Raw genomic sequence first — 22213 nt, 5'->3', positions numbered from 1 at the left:
CCACGTGTCTGGGATCGTTCTAATAAGTTTTCTTTCACAGAAATTTGTTCACTGAATCCCATGAACTTGCCTTCTTACACTTATCCTGGTAGCTTTCAAATGACCACTAAGTTTATTACACTCTATAGAGAAGTGGATAAAAACTGGTTTCAGGCATTGAAATAAACTTTTACAATTGATAAAAAATGATTTAGTAAGTAAAAAACGACTTGGAAGATGTTAACTGAAAAGTGAAAGTGTGTACAATTAAAATGCTCCAATTACTAGAAATCACCTGTATTGTAGACCAACATGTGAATTTAAAATCTGTACCCTCCATGGCAGAAGGGAAAGAAAACTAATACATGTTATGCCTCCCTTTTCAAGAAAACATCTTAAGATGGCAAGTGGGTATATGATTAAAAATTACCTGAAATATCATTTGCTGTGGTTGACTACTATTAGAAATCATATTAGTTGGCTCTAACCGTAGTGGTAAAGGCCATTATAAGCACTAAGCACTAAGCACTAAAGAAGGCATCTTTATAGACTTTATTCATCCCAGGCAGGCAAACATTTATTCCCAAAGGATGGGTGATTACAACTCCTTTAGGAAGGTTAGTCGAGATATTCCAGAAGCATCTCAAAAATGGTTCAGCATTTCTTAACTACCTCGTTCATGGGAAATGCTGCAGGGAGAGCACATTTCTCTAAAGAAGATGCCAAGAAGCCAAGAACATATTAGCTCCTAGTATGAGGGCCTTCATCTGCTCTTCACAGCTATTTTTAGAAAACAATTGCAGCATTTATCAAGTACTACAGAGAAAACACTGTAAATGTTGGAACTCAGAATGGAGCAATTAGAGAAATTTAGTAGATGAGAATTGGAGAAGGAAATACAACTTGTAGAGAAATACGAATTTGATTAATATAAATAAGGCATACTTGTATCTGAGGTGCCTAAATGATGAGATTATTTAAGACAATTTGATAATAAAATATAATGAAGCTTATGAGTTTTAATATCTTTTTAGACTATGATCTATGATGTTAGATTAATATTTCTTTTTGAAGCATTAGCAATGAAAAGGGTTTTTATTTTCCTAAAAAAAAGCAATTTTCTTGGTTTTCTTTCCATGAGTTTTTATGTGTTATATCATAAAAGACGACATTAAGATGTGTTTTTAAAACTCGCTGTTAGTAAATTTGTAAACTTCATATTGTTTTTAATTGTTTCAGGAGTAAGTCTGGATAATCTTTATGTTATTTTTTCCTTCTTTGAAAAATGCTTGCAGGAAAACGTCAAAAAGAAATGTGATCCCGTGCATTTTTACCATTTTGAAAAGCACAGAAACTGCAATATAAAATGAGCATAACTTTCCATCGCTAGAACGAGCTGTTTCAGGTTTATAGACTTCATAAAATGGTGACCATATGCAGCCTTCAGTTTAAGTTTCTGATCTACTTAACGTGTATGGGCAGAGCACAGATCTCTGTCCAACCTCACCAAAGCTTGAAATAAAAACCACTCACCACTGGTGATGGGGAAAGTGCAATGTTGCCTATTGATGCCTTCAGTTCATCTACAGTTGCAGCGTTCTTAAGGATGTCTTTAGCTTGCAATGGCTTAATCTTGATATTAAACTTCTTGTGTGATTCTTCTTCCTCTTCCGATTCGCTTGAAGAATAAAAGTGCTTTCCTTTGGTAGGTAAAACACAGTTAAAGATACGTAACTCTTCTTTTCTACTGGGAGGCAATGACGAGTAGAAGACATGAGTGATTGCACATTGAGGCAGCAGAAGTATCCTTAGATGGTAGAAAATCAAAGCAAAACAAACAAAAATCAAAGGGTAAAGCAGGAAAGAGTTACAATTTATTCACCTTTCCTTGGAGCAGGATTAAGGATGGTGAATTTCAAGGAGCAATGGTTACATAGTTGGCCATTTGTGTCACACTCAGCACACACAGTGACAGGCCCACGGGAATTTCCTCTTACTGTGGAGACAGGAAGGCCACTCTACGGACGATTTGTGATGACTTTAACTGCTTCGGAGTGTGACCTGCTCTGACCAGAGACGGTTTGCAGGCAAAGCACAAATCAGAGCTATTTTCCAGACACCATTAGTGGCGTTGTCATATCAGATTTCAGCAGACAACCCAGTACCCACAATTTGTACAACTGTTTTTCAGCACAATTTTTCTCTTTCTCCTCTCTCTCTCTTTTCTATGAATAGAGCAAGGCAAAATGTCTGCTTGTTAGTGATCAGACTGTTCTCTGTGCTGTTTATTCATCTCTAATACGAGGGACAACAGGACTTGAGAAACTTAGGTTTCGGCACCTTTTCAATACAAAATTTATCACCCTGCTGAGAGCAAATGAAAATGAAAATGAAAATATAAAGAAAGGATATAGCCGGGTTCCTCAGGTCTGATGCTGTAGCCTTCTTCATCCAGCTCAGGCGAGTTCTATAAAATACAAGTGCACATTAAGCAATTACTATCCTGACAATGATAAAGGAATTATTCATTTTCCTTCAAGAGTCTTCCAGTTAAGGATATAGACTTGTCTCTTGTTTGGGAGGTGAGTGCTGGGCCCTATATGTTTAGATATTTACTCACGGATATTTGGAGAGTCTTCCTATTGGGAAAATAAACTAGGAATCAACTGTCAATGAAAGAAAACATTCAAACAGAATTTATCATGCATTTCCTGTAAGCCAAAGGCTATGCTGAGCAACATGGCAGGGATACAAAATGCAAATTATCTTTCGTCTGTATTTTGGTGAGCAAAAGTTCAAAAAAATGCGAAACACGAAACATCAGTGATAGGAGTTTGAAAGGAGAGGAAATTTGTGAGGTTTGGGAGAATTAGGGAGTCTGTGTGTGCCTTTCGGGCCAGATGGAGAGGAGAGGGGAGTCAGTGGTGAGGAAGAGACTGTACTGAGACACCAAGGCAGGAATGGACAGTATGATTCCCGTGGGGAAAGGGAGAGGCAAGGGTGACAATGACAGGACTGGAAAGGAAGCTGTATGGTGGGAGACCACGGCTGGGGGCTGGGGGGCAACATGCTGGGGGAAGAGTCTGGACTTGATATGGCTACTGCACTTCTCAATTAAGGTAGGACACGCTGCAAGCAGAATCTTAAGGTGTCGGAAATATGCTTCAGGATATGTTGGGGACAGAAGAAACTGGAGAAAGGAAAACTAATTCAAGATGCTTGCGTCAATTCAGGTGAGATGTGCTAAGTAAACGACCAAGTTGTTGGTGGTGGGAAGGGATGAATCAAGGACATTTGGAAGGACAAATTGTTAGTTCTTAGTAACAGACCGGTCATAGGAGAAAAAGAAGATGGAAGGTTCAAGAAGACTCCAAGATTGCTATCCTCAAATCTGGGAGTACTCCTGGCTGAACTCATTCTAACAGAAGGCAAGTAACATTTTTAGGAAAAAGACAGGAAAGATAAAAGATAGTTTGCATGACTGAGATTAGAGTTATCATATTTTAGTTCCTATTATATGATAAGTACTGTGACCCACGCTTTATTTTACTGACTCTTCATAACAATCATATGCAGAAAGAATTATCCCATTCACCAGGGAGGAAACTAAGAGGAATTAGATGCCATTTCTCAAGGAAACACACCCAGCAAATGGTAGACCTGGGCCTTGATCCCAGGTATTTTGAGGCTCAACTCTATGCCTGAGAGAGCAAAAGGGTACAGAGTTCAAGGGCAGCCTCTTGAAGTTGAGGTCATAGGCCTGGAAGTAAAGAAGACAGAGCTGGAGAGAGAGATTTTGGAGTCACTGAAGCAAAAGACATACCATGACCATGGAGAGAGAAGAGGGCCTGAACGCCATGGAAAAGCTGCCATTTATTGGGCATTTATTTTCTCCCTCTGTCCTTTCAGTACTCAAAGTTACTTTTAAAATGCAAGTGTATTAAGGTTACTTTCCTGCTAAAAACCTGTCCCTGGCTTCTCACTGCACTTAGAATAATAGTCAGCACCACTGTGTAGCCCACAAGGCCCTGCCTGATTCTCACAAGGCCTTCTTCCCATTATTAATGTTTATGATTTGATTGCTGCAAGCTCTTTCCCACTTCAGGGTCCTCATAAATGTCCTTCTCCCTGCCTGGAAGTCTCCTCCCTCAAATGTGCAGTCAGTTAAACCCTACTTAAACTTTAGGGCTTTGCCTGAAGGCCACATCCTTCCCTAGGCCTTCCTTGCCAAAAACACGATGATATAATCTATTAAGAATAAAACCTTTATTATTACTTAGAGAAAGTGGAGCCTAGTGTATAATTACAAACACAATTCCTGTGACCCAAGTATTTTTTAGGACTAAGCAAATTCGAGGGAAATTCTGCTTCATTTAAACACTTACATGTTGACAGGGACAGCACTAGGGTTTAGAGTTTAGATGGGGTAGCAGAAGTACTTGATGAGTAATTTCGTATTTTAATTATCGTGCTTCTTGTTTGCTTAGAGTATCCCATTCCTGTGTATTAAAGAATTCTACAAAACATAACAAAAATCTTTCTGGGTGAAAAAGTGTTAATTTTGAGAAAAGAAATCATCCTTCCTTAATATCTTTAGTAACTTCCCTTATAACATTATTTGTGAACAATCTGGATGTAGGATAACATAAGGGCTATCATAGATCTAGGGAATTAAACTGCTAAAAATATCAAAAGATCTCAATCCTGGGAAACAAATATAAGAGAGGACCAGGTAATGAGGTTGACAGAATGACATGTTTTGGACTGCACGGGTGGCGTGAAGAATTTACCCTTTCTGAGCTTCAGTTTTCTTTTCTCTAAAATGCAGATAATGTAGTATTTACCTTCTAAGGTGGTAAGAATTCAGTAGCATATAATATTATAAATGGTGGTAGTTACTATAAAAATGAAATTCTTCTTATTAACAAATGTGCAAAAGCATTAACATCAAGCTTAATTCTTATGAAAGGGGAGGCTGGGCCAGACGGTCACCTAAGGTATAAGTACAAAGGCATTTTGTAGGGATTGTGAATTTGGGCACTTACTATGCAATAGAAATGATTTTGGATGTGAATATGGTCTACACGTTTTCTATCATTAGAAATCTAAGAGCCATTGTGTCCATTCTGTTGTGGTTGGTGAAGTGTGTGGTGATGAGGTTAATTGCTTTCTGGGGGAATTATGAGGAGAGTTTACGTCTCAGCTGGGATTCACCTTCGCTCCTTGAGAAGCAACAAGTGATTGTCATTTGACCTGCGAAAAATCTGTACCACGAGGCTATAATAATTATCATGAGCTATGGTATGAAGGTTTGTATTCCCCCCAAACTTATATGTTGAAATCCAAACCCCAAGGTGATGGTATTAGGAGGTGGGGCCTTTGGAGGTGATTAGGTCACGAGGCAGGAGTCCTCATGGTTGGGGTTAGTGACCTTATAAAAAAAAGACCCCAGTGAGGTTACAGCTAGAAGGTGCCTCCTATGAACTAGAAAGTGGACACTCAACCAGACACCAAATCTGCTGGTACCATGATCTTGGACTTCCAGGTTCCAGAACGGTTAGAAATAAATGTCTGCTGTTTACAAGCCATTCAATTCTTAGTATTTTTGTTGGAGCCACCTGAATGGACTAGGACATTATGAAATCAAGGCCCAATACTCAAAGCTGCTTAGAAATATAACCAGGGCTGAAACATCTGGAGTTAATATTTTAAAAAGCATTTTTTGAACACATATTACAGGCTAGGCAGGCTACTGAAATATTCTGCAAATAATTAGCTCAATGAATCCTCGCAACAGTGCTATAAAATAACTACTGACTTCACTTTTGCTGGCCAGCAAATAACCAAAGCCACACATAGGTGATATATGGAGGGGCCAGGTCTTGAACCCAGGTCTAGTAGACTCTAGTGCTCTTAACGGCTATACCATGCTAACGGTGCCGGCACTTCCTAATGAGATGTTTCACTTATTTCTGTGTCTTATTTTAAATACAAGAATGCCTCGACTCATTTTCACATTCTGAAATATTTATAAAGACAAACAATCTTCTGATACTCACGTATCTTTCCCAATCAATTTCCGCATAAAATCCATTTGGTGCCCCATTGCTTTTCTTCTGTAATAAATTTGAAAATACGTTTAGAAGAGAAACAATTGAACGAAAAAAAAAAAAAAAAGGAACAAAGAACACTTCGCTCTTATCTGTATTTAGCAAGAGCTATCAGAATGCAACACTAGAAAGACAAATTAGAGCAGCCTATTAAGCAGCAATGTTGGTGTAACTGAATGGTAAATTGAGCTGCTGTGACACTGCATAAAAGAACTTACACACCTATTTCACAAAAGACTGTAGGATACCTGAGCATAGAGATATTAACAACTAGCTGTTCAAATTTTATTCAATTACTAAAGAGTCAGCAGCACCTACGTTATAATTTAATCCTCTATACCTTAGGGGATATACCCAGATGTATATACATATTTAAATGGAAACATTTTGACTTCTACATTACTCTCATATACAATTAGTTCCAACAGATCCAAAGAGGATTCATCCAAGTCATTAACTTGTCTTCTTTTAACTTTTCTGACCCTGACTCAACTTTTTCCTAACCACCCCCTTGACAGAATATAAAGGAAATCAGCTCCAAATTAGTTAACTCAGCCTGTAAGTATTAAAAATAGTGCTGATATTCTTTTCAAGGGGTTTTTCTTATCAAATTATTAATATAGAGTTTGAGGATTAAGAGTGGCTTTCTATCATCCATGCATCCTAAGCCTCCATGAGCACACATCATTACAGGTGACTGGGTATCAGCATTGTTCTCTCAGGATTGTCTTAAAGTTCTATTTTGGCCCCTAGTACAACCATGACATGTGTGGCCACAAGAACTTGAGCAAGGATGTGGCATCAGGCAAATTGAAATTCCTGGGATTCTCTACTTCTTGTGAGCAAAGGACAAAAACACAAATGAGGTTGGTAATGGACAGTCCATTCAACAACATTCCTGTAGTTAGCACATGGGGAAACAGTGTGTCACAGAGCACTCACAGATCTCACAACAACACGCATCAGATGCTGACATGACACATGAGGCTTGAGGACAGGACACGTAATTTTGCAGTCACAAATGAAGGCCAGTTGAAATAAAATGTGAACAGCTGACACTTAATTTGACAAATAGGTAGGAGAAGAAAGCTTTGCATCTATGCCTATAGGATCACTAGAAAACCAAATCAGAGGTAACTTAGTAAACATCGTCACTGAGTAATACTTACTGCACGTTGACTGGGCACTCTACTACTAACAGTAGTTTAGTAAGGGTGAAGTGCCTAGGGAATAATGTGTTCATTATCTTCCTCTCTCTTCCTATACACTAATACTGCACTGGAATTTGCAAATGCACCAACTCTGCCCCACCTCCACCAACCAGCGCCCCAGAATACAGGGCTGGTACCCCTCTTCGTGTGTGTCTTGCTCCTGACAAAGATTATGTACTTTGTCAGACACATCATTTTAACCTTCTCACAGAATTGCCTTCATTGAATTAGTGCTTCAATGACATTCTTTCTTCTTTGAACAAAGGTTGCTTTAAAAACCTGCCACATCAACTCTGCACCTGTATAAGCTATGAAGCTGCTTTTGAGGACATGGTCCATTAAATAATGTGCTGTTTGATAATAAAAAAAAAATCTCTCTCATAGTGAATGGGCATGGTTCCTATTTTCTTTTTGTCATATTTGCTTTCTTTTAAAATTTCTCCTTTACCAATCTGTTTGCATATGTCTTCTTTGCAAAATTCTCCAAATCCTTCTTAGATAGCATGTATAATAAATTCAAAATACAAATGTAATGTATAATAATGAGAAATCAAATAAACTAAGCTGATCCCAAAGAACTAAAGTGATGAATTTTGTGATCAGTATAGTACTATTAAGAGACCTTTTCATTATCAAACAATTCTTCAATACAAAGAATTGTTATCTAAAAACTAAAGATAAACTACTGAGTTCAAAAATTTCAAAGTTCTACCGTTGTTTGCTTCCATGATAAGCTCATCTCCATAATCAAAGTCTTGCAAAACCAAGATAGTTGATATGTTCAGCTAAACAAAAACAAAATAAATATATGTGTGTGTATGTTTCTTTCCTGACAACATATATCCGACATTATGAGTAAAAAATTTCCTCGATTTTTTGAATTTTCTAGATCTGGGCTGAGTGAAAATTTCCCAGTTTCCATGGAAACCAATGAAAGATTGAGATAAAGACAAAGCAAAGCCTATAAAAAGAAATTTTCCTTTAAAATAGGAACATTTTAAACATAAGTACTAAACACAAACAACAAATCATAAAAATACATTCTTTGGGGGCAGACATTCAAAACATATGCAAACATACACACACACACACACACACACACACACACACACACACACACATACACACACAGAGCTTCATTAGAGAAATTGGCAATTTGGCCTCATTCATACTAGTGAATTCTTACAAATATATTTGGTTTTGCAAGTGGATATTATCAAGTTAAAGCTAATCCAGAACCTGGCTGAAATTCTTCTGGTCAAACTCCAAGGAAGAAACAATTCTCCTGGTTTAACCATTTAAGCAGCTCATAGTGGTAATATGGAGGTAATGGCTCTATTGATTTTCAGTTGGAAAACAGTGAAAAAGCAAGGAAGTATGTAAGTTAAGTGAGGAAATATTATTTAAAAATTAGGCTTACTATTTAAAGCAATGTTGGCTATTCATCAACATATAAAAAGTGATTTTTCTCTTGGAGTATAATTATTTATTCTTTTAATTCTTTTCTGTATTTTCTAAAATTCCACAATTAGCATAAATAACTTCTACAACGTGAATATATGACTGTTATTTGAAGATAATTGAGGCTTACAGCAATGTTGATCATGTTTTAATAGGTGTTTTACTTTGGTCAGGTTTATTATCTGCTCTCAGATAATATCATGGTTTAAATCAATAAACATAGTAACAATTGTGTTCAATTACACATTCATCAAAGTTCTTAATTTCTATCGTGAATGCTCTTCTTTTCCAAGGTCAGATCATGGCCACATAGCTTTCCTTGGCGAGAAGTATTAAAGGCGCATGATGCACCGCCTAAATATAATCTTTTTGCCATTGAGACAGACTTGACTCACTTTGTATAGAACAACACTATCCAACAGAACTGTCTGTGAAGAAGTAAATGTTCTGTATGTGTGCTGTCCAATATGGTAGCCACTAGCCACAAGTAGCTGTGGAGTACTTGAAATGTGACAAGTGTGACTGAGGAACTGAATTTTATTTTATTTTTTTAATTAAAAAATTATTTATTCATTTACTTAAAGTATAGTTGATTTACAGTGTTTCAGGTGCATAGCAAAGTGATTCAGTTATATATATATATATACATATATATATATTCTTTTTCAGATTGTCTTCCATTATAGGCTATTACAAGACAATGAATATAGTTCCCTGTGCTCTACAGTAGGCCCTTGCTGTTTATCTATTTTTATATATAGTAGTGTGTATCTTTTAATCCCAAATTCCCAGTTTATCCCCCCCTTTCCTTTGGTAACCATAACTTTGTTTTCTATGTCTGTGAGTCTATTTCTGTTTTGTAAATACATTTGTTCATTTTCATTTGTTCATTTGTTCATTTGTTCAAATATTTGTTCATTTGTATCATTATTTTTTTTTAGATTCCACATATAATTGATATCATATCATATGATATTTGTCTTTCTCTGTCTGGCTTACTTCACTTAGTACGATAATCTCTAGGCCCATCCATGTTGCTGCAAAGTGCATTATTTCATTCTTTTTAATAGTTGAGTAATATTCCATGGTGGAATATTCCATGGTGGAATTCCAAGATGTGGTGTATATATGCACCACATCTTTATCCATTCAGCTGTCGATGGACATTTAGTGAGGACTGAATTTTAAACAGCCACATGTGGCCACCGTGTTGGACAACACAGCTATAGTTGTTGCATAGTCTGGGACACGATCAGCATCCCAAGTCCATTGTCAAGTACATTAGATCCCACAGGCCAAGGTCCTGACAAATTGCTGACGTTACTGAGATAGTGCTTATCCTAATAAACAACTACTCAATTAATATGATGTTGTTTATATTACAGCCAAGGCTTTCTTTTAGATAGCATATTCTTTTTAAAATTTGAATCCCTGTCCTTTGTCTAAGACATAGGAATCACACGTCTCTTATGCCTGATAACTTTTTAAAAGTATATTCAGATGTCAACATATAGAGTCTATTTGGTTGATTTAAAAATTGGCCCTGGGTATTCAGGAAGTAATTGGGAAACATTATCTAAGAAAGAGTCTTCTTAAATGCTACTGTTGTTTTTTCAAATTTCAAATTGGGATTTTACTCACTGTTTCTACAACCCCTTGGATATCTTAAACTAAAATCTGTTTCCTTACCGAAACTTTTTTTCCTCCTTCACGTGCGCACTCTGCTTTGTTATTGTAGGGTGGTTCATGTGGGCTGGGCTGCTGGAATTGATTGTTTTCATGTAGAAAAAAGTTGTTAAAGGATCTGTTTGTTCTTCAAGACACATATAAAGAATCACATGGAGTCAGCAAGCATACCATAGAAGAAATAATGTCTAGGCCAAATTGTAGGGCCTACCAATCTTGGCAGGGTTCTTGAAGCAAAGAGTGGACTTTGGGGCCCATAATGAGGCTCTATTCAGCAGGCCGGTGTGGCTAGGCCAGGAGAAGAAGGGAAGGAGGAAGAGGCATCCCAGGCACTAGGGATGATGTGGATCTAGTCCTCACTCAGCCAGCACTTAATTTACAGGTAGAGAACAGACACCGTGACACATCAAAGAGACTGAATAAAAATGGTTGTATTTCTAATGGACGTCTGAAAAGGCTAGCTCCATCATATATTCCCCTGGATCAAAGCCTTCCTGGGAGACATCGATACACACAGCACACACAGTTGACAGCTCCAAATCCGGACCCTTTCTTGCACACGTGTTCAGGATGAGCAGAGATCTCCTCACAGCAACGGCCGTGACCCCCAGTGCCCCCAGTCTAGGTGTGGATGGAAATCTGAACTGCTTAGGAAAAACTTAGAGTGTATCCTGCACAAAACAGAGTTTGTCTCTGGGTTAGACTGCATCATCACACACAGTTGCCTGAAGCTCCAGACATCGAGACAGACAGCTCGGCCGAGGGTGGGCATTTTCAGCCAGTGGGGAGCAAGGCAAGCCCACCTTGATTCATGCAGCCTCGCCACAGAGCCTCTGTAGATAAAAACTCAAAAGCAGTGTCACCGGAGATGGGCTCCACTGGATTTTTGAGAAACTGAATTTAAATAGTTAAATCTATCGTGTGGCCCCTGCATCGACAAAGTCGTTTATAAGCATGAAATGGGTACACCACAACCTGTATTTTGTAGAACCACATTTAGTGAAACCATAAATGTCAACTTCAGATATTCAAAAAGCAATAATTTGAAAGCAAACTCAGCCACATAAACGTGGACTGGCTCCACAGACATGAGGTCTTAAAGAAATCAGTCTGAGTTTGAAAGAAAATCAGGTTGAGATTTCCAGGGACTGAATGCGAACAGAAACTTGGACCCCTCTAGCACTGGTCTCATAAGACGTTCTCAAAATTTGGTGACCGTAGTATGTGGAAAAAACTTGAGGCACATTTCCAAATAGTAAAATTAGCAGCTGGCCCATAATTTCCAGTTACCTAGGAAGCTGTACACCCTGTTTCTGAGAACCTGCATTTATTTCGAATGCAGCCTGTTTTCCAAACAGGTCTGTGTTATTTCCTGAGAAATCGAAATTAAATAATTCCTCCTTCCTAAAATCATGACCATTCATGGCATTTCCAATTAAGGAACAAAGAAGGCACATCTGCTGATAAATAACTTGATGTGACTGAGAATGGTGACAGTGAAGGAGGATCGGGGAACTCAGGGATGAAGCCCTGACTTAGGGTGGGCAAGTCCGCAGAATCATGGCTGGGCTTATTGACTCAGCACATACTCAGAGGTGCCTGCTACACGCCCGCCAAGACTGTGCCAAGCACTGGGGTGCATGTTCTGCTCGAGATTTAAACTCGTGGTCCCTAGAAGACCAGAGAACTCTGAGATAGCAGTGGGGCCTTGGGAGACGATGAACAGCGGGGTGGGAGGAGCTTTAGAGAAAGGAAAAAGGACAAGACTGAGGGTGCCACAGGGAGAGAAGCAAGAAACAGCAAACCAGCCTGGAAGCAGCAGGGAGGGAAAGCAGAGACTATCTCACAGAGCCTTGCAAGGGTCAGAATGAAGGGGACAAGAGAACTCAGGGAGGGGACCAAGACAGAAGCAAAGAGAAGACACAGAAGCAGAGAGTACCTGAGACAGAGTTAACGAGAGGGCTCTGAGCCAGAAGCAAGAGGTGAGGAGAAGCTGAGTCTTCTGGGTCTTTTTTTTCCCCTGCTGAATAGAGCCTTGATTATAGTGTTACCCAATGTCTGATAAATTTCAGTCTACTTTCTTAACATTTCATGGCGAGAACTACATGAATGCAAAAGGCACCCCAAAGCTAAGAACCTTGAGTCAAATATGGGAGAAAAACTCCTACCATAGCTGCAATTAACACCCCAATTTAGGTCTAATATTATAAAGGGTGATTTTTCAAGAAAATATTTTTAACTATCTGGTTTATTTTCGTTCCCACCTCAGCCCAATGAGCCTAATGCGAGTCTCTTTTTTTTTTTTTCCTTCAGTAACAGCTGTTCTTTTGAACCTTCTGAATAGGCATCTGATTTAGATTTGAAGGAAGTCATTTTAGAAGCTGGTGCAAACTCGCATAAGCACAATTCAGATAAATCCAAGCCCATGCACCACAGATTTCTTTAAAAAGCAAGAAATCTGGTGACCAGCACGGAATCAGAGTTACTGTTGAATCTAAACCCAGTGGACACGTTTTTCTCCTCCAGGCTGTAAATTCAGGCATAAATGGTTTCAAGACCATTCCCTACTTACGAATTTAACATAGAAAATGTATCTGCAGCTTAACTGCAAAAGAGGAAGAGCTTCTTTCAATTTTATTGGATCTCAGATCCATTATGACTCTGTGGCCTCTGCTGGAGAAAAACCTTCTCATATAAGGAGCTCTTATATCATCAAATTGCAAACGAAGTAACAGTTGATGGTAGCAGCCCCTGCAGGAACTGTCTGGCTTCTGACCCACCACATTGATGACTGGTTTGCTTGCCTACTCTGGGGCAGGGTTTTTGGTGAATGCAGTAAATAAGTTTAACTTGACCAAGACTGCATTTATGTCCCATGCAATGACTACAAAATTTACAACACAAAAAGTTGTAATTGAAAAGTCATTTAAGCTAATTTTTTTTCCCTTGCAGAAAAAAAAAAAAAAAAGAAGAAATGGGGCTTCAAGAAATTTAAGCTAGCATAGGTTGAAGTGCAAACCTACTAAAAATGGTCATTTAAATACTTACAATTCCATCTCTATCTGGTGAACCTCTGTAACAAAAAGAAATTGGTAGCTATTAGGAAAATGAATCATTCTTGCTACATAGTCTCAAGTATGACAATAATAATCATTAACCACCTTTCTCCCCCCTCTCACGAGTTCCAACCCCAGTAAACCTGGCTAATGAAAGCCAAATCAAAATAGATTGGTTGAGTGATATTTGAGTGTGGGGTGTGTGTGTGTATGTGTGCGTGGGAGGGAGAGTCTCATTAAAAACTGAAATCCAAAAGGCACAAGTTGCTGGTGCAGTGTCTTGAGAGGAGAATTCATTAAGAGCTGTCCCACTCAGCAGCCTTCTATTTAAAACTACCACCAGGAATGCAAACCCATTTGTTCTCTCTCATCTTCTCCCCATAAGTGGTCTTGAATTTCCCCTTATAAGAAGGAACTGCTTATACTTATAAGAAGAATTTATAAAACTACAAAGTAGTTTTCAACTTACTTTGAGAATCTGTATTTTCTTCCATATTTCTAGAGTTACTGCTCCCTTGATTACAGGAGAACAGGAAATGGAGGGCAATTTTGCTAAATGGCTTGCTTTGATGACTAAAGTCCAGGGTATTTAATCCATGGTGAAGCTAGGCTGCAGTGCTTAAGAATAAGGGCTTTAGAGTAGGATGAATCCAGGTGTCCAGACTCCACCACTTATTAGCTCTCTGACCTTGAACATATTGCTTATTACTTAGTTCTCTAAGCCAGCTTAAATATGATAAGGTATATAAAGAACTTATAATGGTTCCCGACACATACAAAGTATTCAAAAATGTTTGTTTGTTTGTTACAGGTTTTTTCCTCCTCTTCCATGATGTCTCTACCCTAGGAACACAAAACTGTTCACTTGCAGCCATGTTAGACTTTATAGCAATAGAGGAAGGGTATTATTATTGTTACTTTGGAAAACTGAGCTGGAGGAATCAGAGAAAGAGAGAAGAAAAAGGGTAGTCACTTTATAACTTCTTATATTAATTCATTCTGTAAGGAGCTAGAAAAATATTATTCTATTAACATGGAGACCAGAATTATGCTTAGATGGGGACCTGCATTGTTTGGAAGAAAACCTTAGTAAGTGTTTGGGTGGACTGTGAAATCTTGAAGAGTTTGGTGTGGTTGGAACTGTTCCTTAGGAGGTGGGACCAAGTGACAAAATTGTTTATTGCTTCATGGAGTGGGACAGAGGAGAGAGAGAGAAATGCAGAGTTGGTGGGACATCTTTTTGGCTTCAAGATGTGATTTCCCCTTCTCCACCAACACCCCCTTCAAAATTAGCAGAATATTCTACTCGGATTACAAAGCACTTGATGGGAGAGCGTCATTTTCCATAATCATTTCTGTGTCCATGTGGATGCAGGGATGAATCAGTGATAGAGGGGCTAGAAGCAGAGAGGACCCTGATATTGAAAGACCATGGGAGTTGACAGAAATCTTAGGATCTTTGGACATTCGCTGGCTATGGGAAAAAGTTGGTTCAAAGAAATTTCATCTAAGATAGAAAGATAGGAAGAGTCTTAGCCAATAAAAGTTATATATAATTCATTGAACAACTATTGAGTGCTTATAATAGGCCAGGCACTAGGCTAGGGTCAGGAGATAAAATAATGAAGAAGACATGCTCATGATAGAGAGAATGAGACAGGCAAGTAAATCCAGTGGGTTATTATGGCCACAGTAAACCCAGGTGGTAGGAAAGTACAGAGGAAAGGTACCAACCCACACTCATCAAAGTCAATTTTCCCTAGATTTGTACACTGCAAAAAATGAGTATTTCTTACTAGGATTTCAGCCTCTGCTAAAGGAACTGATAGAGAGGAGATTGCATCAAATTTTGCATAGGACAAATCCAGAGGCACTGATCCTCGTGGGGTTGTCTTTCGGGGCAGGTGATACATGTGGAGAAGACAAGGCTCTGGAGATAGTCCTGGCTGTGGTGTTGCCCACTATTGGTCCAGGTAGAAGGGCATAGCTATAGGGGATCTTAAATGGGAGGCCACTTGGTCTCATGCATATTACAGCTATAGGGATGGCACTTCAAAAATCTTAATAAGAATAATTGTAATTGTACATAGCAGCGTTGGTGTCTATTCTGATCCTTTGTCTTATCCACTGATGGAAATGGGGCTGCTGCTTCCCCGTATGACAGCAGTAAGCACGATGGTATAGAGCACCAGCTATAGTGCCCGACTGCCCAGGTTCAATCAACTTAGATTTCCTAGTTGCATAACCTTGGACCAGTACTTCACTCCTTTGTGTCTCAGTTTCCTCATCTATGTAACAGCCGTGATAACAGCATATAGCTCATAGGGCTGTTAAAGGATTCAATAAGTTAATATAAATGAAGAGCCCGGAATAGTACCTAGAACATAGTAAATACTCATTAAATGTTATCTAGAATAAAGTTATTATATAAGCTGACCTAGGATGGGGAGTAGAGAGAGAGATTTTAGCAGCCTCAGACAATGGGGTATGTATCCTCGGTTTATTTCCTAACCCCCTCTTATTAAGTTTTATACATTTTTAAATAATTTTTTTTTCTCTTTAACAGCAGACCCATTATGTTTACTGATTCTGTTTTAAAACTGATCATCTACCAGGGACCCTTTGCCTCTATTTTAAAAAGTGACAGTCACCTCTTGCCACTGCTGCCTTTTCTCTTTTACCCTCCTATTGGTCTTGAATATAATTTTGCCCATCTATTCTTTTTTTTTCTGGGTAATCAAAGAATAGGCACTTGACTCTGGACTAGAATACTGGCTCCATGTCTTATTTTTCTGGGTAGCCTTCAGCAAGTTACTTAATTCCTTTTGGCACTGATTTCTCATCTCTAAAATTGAGATATTATTTCTAACCTTACTGAATTACTATGAGGATTAAAAAGGATATCAGTACATACAAAATACCCTGCACAGGACCTGCCACTTAGCACAGGCTCTCTCCTTTCCTCTTTCTATCAGCCATTGTAACGATGATCAAATCAGGAAGCTCTGGTTCTAACTCCACTCTATCTAAGGACACTCAATCAGCTGAAGTTGGAACTGGCAGCTACAATAGCAGGTTACTTGGCAACCCTCACGGAGTTGCAACAGCCCTGAAAACAGTTTGTATCAACAATGTTTCAGTGATCGCAGACTAACATAAGCATTACCTAAATCTGAAGGGATAGCACATTGCCAGAACATTTCTCCAGCCTTCTGCAAGAATGATATATGACCCAATTAGAGAGCAGGGGCTCATGAAAAGCAAAGGCTTACACTAAATGTCTCGTCCTTTGACCATCACTGCTGGCAGAAACAGTTTACAGCTAATTTGCTATCACCTAAGTAAACTGGGGCACTCAGATGATAAGAAGTAAAGGACAGATGCTTGGGATTTTACAAGCAAATGTCTTGTTAGAGTACTTCAGAGAGATATTGGGCACCTACACAAAGCCATGAAGAGTAACTTCCTCATTTTCATGTTTTTAGAAGTGGTGATGGAAGAGTGGTACTTTGGCCACCGCAAATGAGCTCAGCCTGCCCTGGGGAGGTTGTTTGACCTCTTTTTCCTTTTGAGGGAGCTTTTTTCCTTTTTAATTTTCTTCACACACCAGAGATTATGTGTAGTCAGTTACAGAAACCGTCTCAAAGAAAATGGATTTGTTTTCTGCTAATGATGTTCTCCTGAGATGTGTCTAATAGTGTCCCCCACAACGCACGGCACATTGCAGGTGGCAAAAGATTCTGTTGACAGACGGACTGCTACAGTGTCTGGTCTTTTATGGAAATTCGATTCCATCTAGTGCAAACTGAGGCCCATTAGAGGAAAGTGTATTCTAAGTCCGTGGAGCTATTGGCAATGCTGGAACCAGAGCCCAGGTCTTCCGACTCTGGTGAACGAACCATCTCCTATTCTGGTTAATGTTTCAAAGTTGGCAATTTCTTAAGAAATAATGAAAATTATATAATGCTCAGAAAAATTTTTTTCTAATTTAATCATTTAGAAAAATTGGCAAGACTAGAATAAATGCAGCTTCCATGAAATAATTATTTACCAAAAGAAAAAACACAAAGAAAAGGTAAGAACAGGGGACTTAACATTAGATATCTGGACAAAAAATAGCTTTTTACCCCCCAATCCTTTACAGTCTCTGGTTTAAAAGCCTTCAAGGCTTCAAGGTCGCCCACTGCCTAAGGAAGGAAGCCCAGACACCTCAGCCTGGCTGGTACTTAAAGCCCTTCCTATCTGGCCCTGATCTCCTTTCCAGCCTTGCCTCCCACTATTACATTTACGTGCAGCCGACAAGTAGACAGACTGCTCTGTTTAGCTTGTCCTGAATACCTACTTGGCTTTTCCACAACTCTGCTTTGGCTGTTGTTCCCTTTGCATGAAACGCATGTCCTCATCTTCTTGAGGCCAAAATCAAGGCTCCTCCCTCTTTGAAGCTTCACTGATCATCTATTCAAATATGAGCTTTCCCACCCTCCAATTCCCCGGAAATTCCATTTCTAATCGCGCCTAAGGAACTTACCACGTATTAATTTGTATTCGTGATAATAGGAGTAGTGGCTGCTGCCATTCACTGAGCGTTTACTAAGTACGTGTTACCACGGTTGCCGTATCAAATGTTAGCTCTTTTAGTTATATGAAAGATACTTCAATTTGCGTGATAGATATTCTATTCCGTGAATTATAAATTCACAGAGGACAAGGCCACAGGGCAATTCTCCGCACCTTGTGATAAAATTTATGCATGATAAAAATGTACAAAATGAAAAGCTAAAGGTACGAGATCAACATAACCTTTTTTCTTTTCACCTGTGCCTAAACAACTATTGATTTTTGCATTTTCTAACTTTCTTTCAGGGATTCTTGCCAAATAAGGGGTTTAATAGGTTCATTATTCTGCTCTACAGCAGACCACACCAGATCTGCGTTTCCACATGGTCACAGCCAGCGGATGCTGAGCAGTGGTGCTCTCCTTAAGTACATACGTAGAATCAGTGTCCTTTTCTTTCTTCCGTATTCCAAAGGCCTTCCTTGTACGTTTTTTCAATCCTGTGGGAAAACAACAAAAGGTCAAAAAATCTATTTTCTATTTGAATGTTCCTAGCAACATTCAAGTGAACATATTTTTAAAGTTGCAATATATTAGTTAAATTTGAATGTTCAAAGAGCAATGAAAGTTTCTTCATGTGTATGCATGTGTGTGTGTGTGCATGTGCATAGGATGCATTATTGTTTGTCAACAGATGTTTATCAAGGACATGGCACTGTACGTTCTTAGCACTATGAGCAATGTAAGAATATTAAAAAAAATGGAAAGGAGATCAGGACAAGGTACAGAAAAGCTGGCAAGCTTTTCTTAGACTATTGTTAGTCATCGCCCAAATTGGCGCTGTGCCAAGAAACCCCATCACAGACTTAGAAGAACAGTAATTTCCAGGTTAGATGGATTCTTGAGACTGGGATAGTTCCAAGACAGAGATTATGTAAACCATACGAGAAAGCCACATTGGCCTGACACATCTTTGTATCCCATATTCCCAGTTCATCTTTTTCCACTTCCTCAATTCGGTGGCTATACTGGATTCTCTCAACATCCCCAATATCTGTACTCCTGTATCTCTTTTCTCCTTATGTGGTCCTTGCCACTGGCTGAAATGCTTTTCCTGTTTTGTTGATATTTACAACTTCCATATGTGCCTTCAAGGCCCAGTCAAATGCCCCCTCCTCTGTAAGGGCCTCTCAATCTTAGTGCCGTCAGAAACTGACTATCCTGTGCTCCCCCAAATGTTGCTGTTATATGTATTACAATATATCAAAGCATTCCACTTATTAGTTCCTATGTCAGTTTCCCTCATAGACTGTAAGCCTTTCTAGGACAGAGGCCAAGGATACCCTCGGTATGTCCTCTACGCCAAGTAGAGGAACCAGATAATATTTGTTGATTTAAGATGTCTTCCAGGAAGCATCATTCAGGTGGTATTGGGGTAAGAAGGCTCCTTTTCTTCAATCCTGGAGAAACCAAGCCTAGTCTTGTATCTTCTATTCTTCTCCTGACAAGGCTCTGTCTGGGATTCCCATCTCCCACATGTCCTGTAATTACATATGTGGCTTGTGTTTCTCATGTTAGTGAGTATTATTCAAATATACCAATGCCTATATATTCAGAATCTTAGACTTGTTACTGGTGGTTTGGAACTTCATCCTGACAAATTAGAGCTGGAAAAGTCACTGACGTTCAGGATTTGTTTGGCATTACCGGGTGATCAAGGGGAAAAACAGTGACAAAATCAGAGATTTGATGACATCTTTTTTTAAGACATGTGAGTCAGCCCAGACCACTCAGATGATCTGAGTCATTCATTATCTGGCTCTTAGGATACTACTCAAATATAATCTCCAAGATGCCTCTGTTTGTCTAATTTTGCATTTGAATAGTCATTCCATTTAAGATGTTTAGGTCTTTAAAATGTCAATGTTTGTTTAAAAAAAAATCTCCTCCCACATTAAGCTATTCTCCATTATCCTCCACATGAGGAGTTTATAGAAAACTTATTGACATTTAAAACTACCCACCCATAATATTTAGGAACACCTTCTGTCCGTTCATTTTTAATTTTGATTGTGAAAAACTTCTTTCTTCTCACCTCTAATTGCCTTATCTCCTTATAGGGACAAAATATTGTAGTTAAAATCATCATTTTCCTCCTATAATTTTTCTTGGGCTTCAAGTCTCTTAATTGGCTTCTCCATGCTTCTAATTCAGCTTTGGAGTCACAATGAATGCTATATTCACCAGTCACTACTGGTTTTTATAGAATTATAAACCAAATGCTATTTTTATCTTATGTTTTCAAATTACTCTATTTTCTGTAACTTGACCATGAGACAAGAGATAGCATGCCCTACCAAACAGATGAGAAAATACAGACAAATTCCAGTAATTCTTGTATTAAATTAGTAACAGAGCAGGCAATAGTAATTTTCCATAGACTCTGTCCTGTTTTTGACCACCAAACTTGGATAATAGCCAACATGAACTAGGTCATGAACATCACGAGTTGTCCATTTTCCAGTGAAAAGTGCCCTGGATCAAGCTTCAGGAGACAGAGTCCATTCCCAGAATCATTTCTAATTGTGTAGATGAGTACAAGTTACATTCTTTTTGTATTTCCATCTCTCAGTGTACAACAAATCAGCCAGTAATAAGGAATGAAAGAATTTGCATATGTTCACAAAATGCAATGCCATTCTGTAGTTTTAGTTTCACTGAAAGTCATATTTCCCATATGTAGAATACATTCCCATATATGGAATATAAATAGGAATACACTAGAGATGTGACATTCCAGAAAAACAAAACTAATCAAATTATTGAATAAGAAAAAACACTGAAAACTTTTCCCCCTTGAAAGGTGGAAAGATGCGAGAAGTTTAGAAAAGTATGAAGAAAACTCTGAAAGACTAAACCAAAGTTATGAAATATAAAAATTATTCATATCTTAACAGCTTTTTGAGAAGACCCAGGAAGAAACAGTCATACCAACCATGTTGAAAGTGAATGGAGAGGTGTGGTCAAGTCTTTTGAGAGTTTATTTAAAAATATTCAAAGAAATTCTTCAGAAGATAGCAAGGACAGTCAAAAATCTTACAGGAGTAACAAGTTTAAGACACTATGTCTGGTAACATGATAAGCTTATAAAACAGTGTATCCAATGATTTTTCACTTCTGACTCCAGAATAGTGCAATTGTTTTTAGGCTGGGTCATGAATTTTTGTCAACTACTCTTTACCAAAAATGGGAGGGAAAAAAAATCAAGTGCCTTTGAGAAATGAGGTGAATAACTTTTCCCTTGCCAATATCAAAGCAAAGAGATCTAAAGAGAAAGAATTTTAAGGTCCTGATGGTCTGGGGCTAGAATAGTTTTCTTCCAAGCTATGGAATTGAGAACATCCTCCCGCGTGCATGCAGAACTGGGTCAGAAGTCTGGCCTGTGCCTCTTAGCGTCTCTCCACCTAATGTAGATTCTTTTAGCTTCCATCGGTACTATGGGAGAAGCTAGCAAAGTCTGGGAACAACAACAACAACAACAAAATTAAAAATAGACTGAGTTTTAAGAGGGTAGGAAAGCTTATTTCAAAATAGGTAGTCCTGGATATGATGTTACAAGATAGTGAAATAAAGAAACATGCAGAAACTGACAATAGTGACAGCACAAATATATATAGTAATATTTGTAGCTATCATTACCGAGGTCCTACCTATGGGCCAGGTACCAGCTGCTTTGCGTATGTTGACTCATTTAATTTTCTTACAAACCTTGTGAAAAAGTAGGAGGTGTTTTCTTTGCAAATGATGAGCCTGAGGGTTCACCTGAGTTAGGTTTTATTTATCATCATCTCTAGGGAGGAAATTGGAGGCTCCTTCTCCCTCCATGGATCCCCAAAGTACTGCTGGACTCTGTCCTAAGTTCCTTTACACTCTCTCCCTGGGGCAATTTCATTCACTCACATGGTTTCATTTTCCATCTGTATGCAGATGAACCCTAAATCCATAGGTCAGATCCAGTACTATCTCATGAGCTTCTGGATATACAGCACTTCTTCTCATGCTCAAACTTCTACAAGTAGACATCAGATTTCTTTGAAAGCCTTTAGGTGCCTATAATATATATATATTATATATATATATATATATATATACACA

At 38.5% G+C, this 22213-nt stretch overlaps 1 protein-coding gene across 22 annotated transcripts in view; it reads right to left on the bottom strand.

Moving 5' to 3' along the window:
- SGIP1 (SH3GL interacting endocytic adaptor 1) overlaps positions 1-22213 on the bottom strand; it is a 211608-nt gene that overhangs the window by 95369 nt on the left and 94026 nt on the right. For 8 of the 22 annotated variants that reach the window (XM_036874968.1, XM_036874977.1, XM_036875005.1 and 5 more), the window contains exons 2-7: positions 18495-18558; positions 13496-13520; positions 10451-10522; positions 6039-6095; positions 2392-2446; positions 1513-1688 (exon numbers count right to left, since the gene is read on the bottom strand). In XM_036874968.1, coding sequence (XP_036730863.1) covers positions 1513-1688; positions 2392-2446; positions 6039-6095; positions 10451-10522; positions 13496-13520; positions 18495-18558 — 449 coding nt within the window. Of the gene's footprint in view, positions 1-1512; positions 1689-2391; positions 2447-6038; positions 6096-10450; positions 10523-12386; positions 12471-13495; positions 13521-18494; positions 18559-22213 lie in introns of all 22 variants that reach the window. The other 14 variants (XM_036822898.1, XM_036875013.1, XM_036875023.1 and 11 more) reach the window with 2 other exon arrangements.

Source organism: Balaenoptera musculus, chromosome 1 (genome assembly GCF_009873245.2).
Source record: "Balaenoptera musculus isolate JJ_BM4_2016_0621 chromosome 1, mBalMus1.pri.v3, whole genome shotgun sequence".
Taxonomy (NCBI): domain Eukaryota; kingdom Metazoa; phylum Chordata; class Mammalia; order Artiodactyla; family Balaenopteridae; genus Balaenoptera; species Balaenoptera musculus.
Note: the sequence above shows the minus strand (reverse complement) of the source record. Positions and strands in the feature narration are given on the sequence as shown.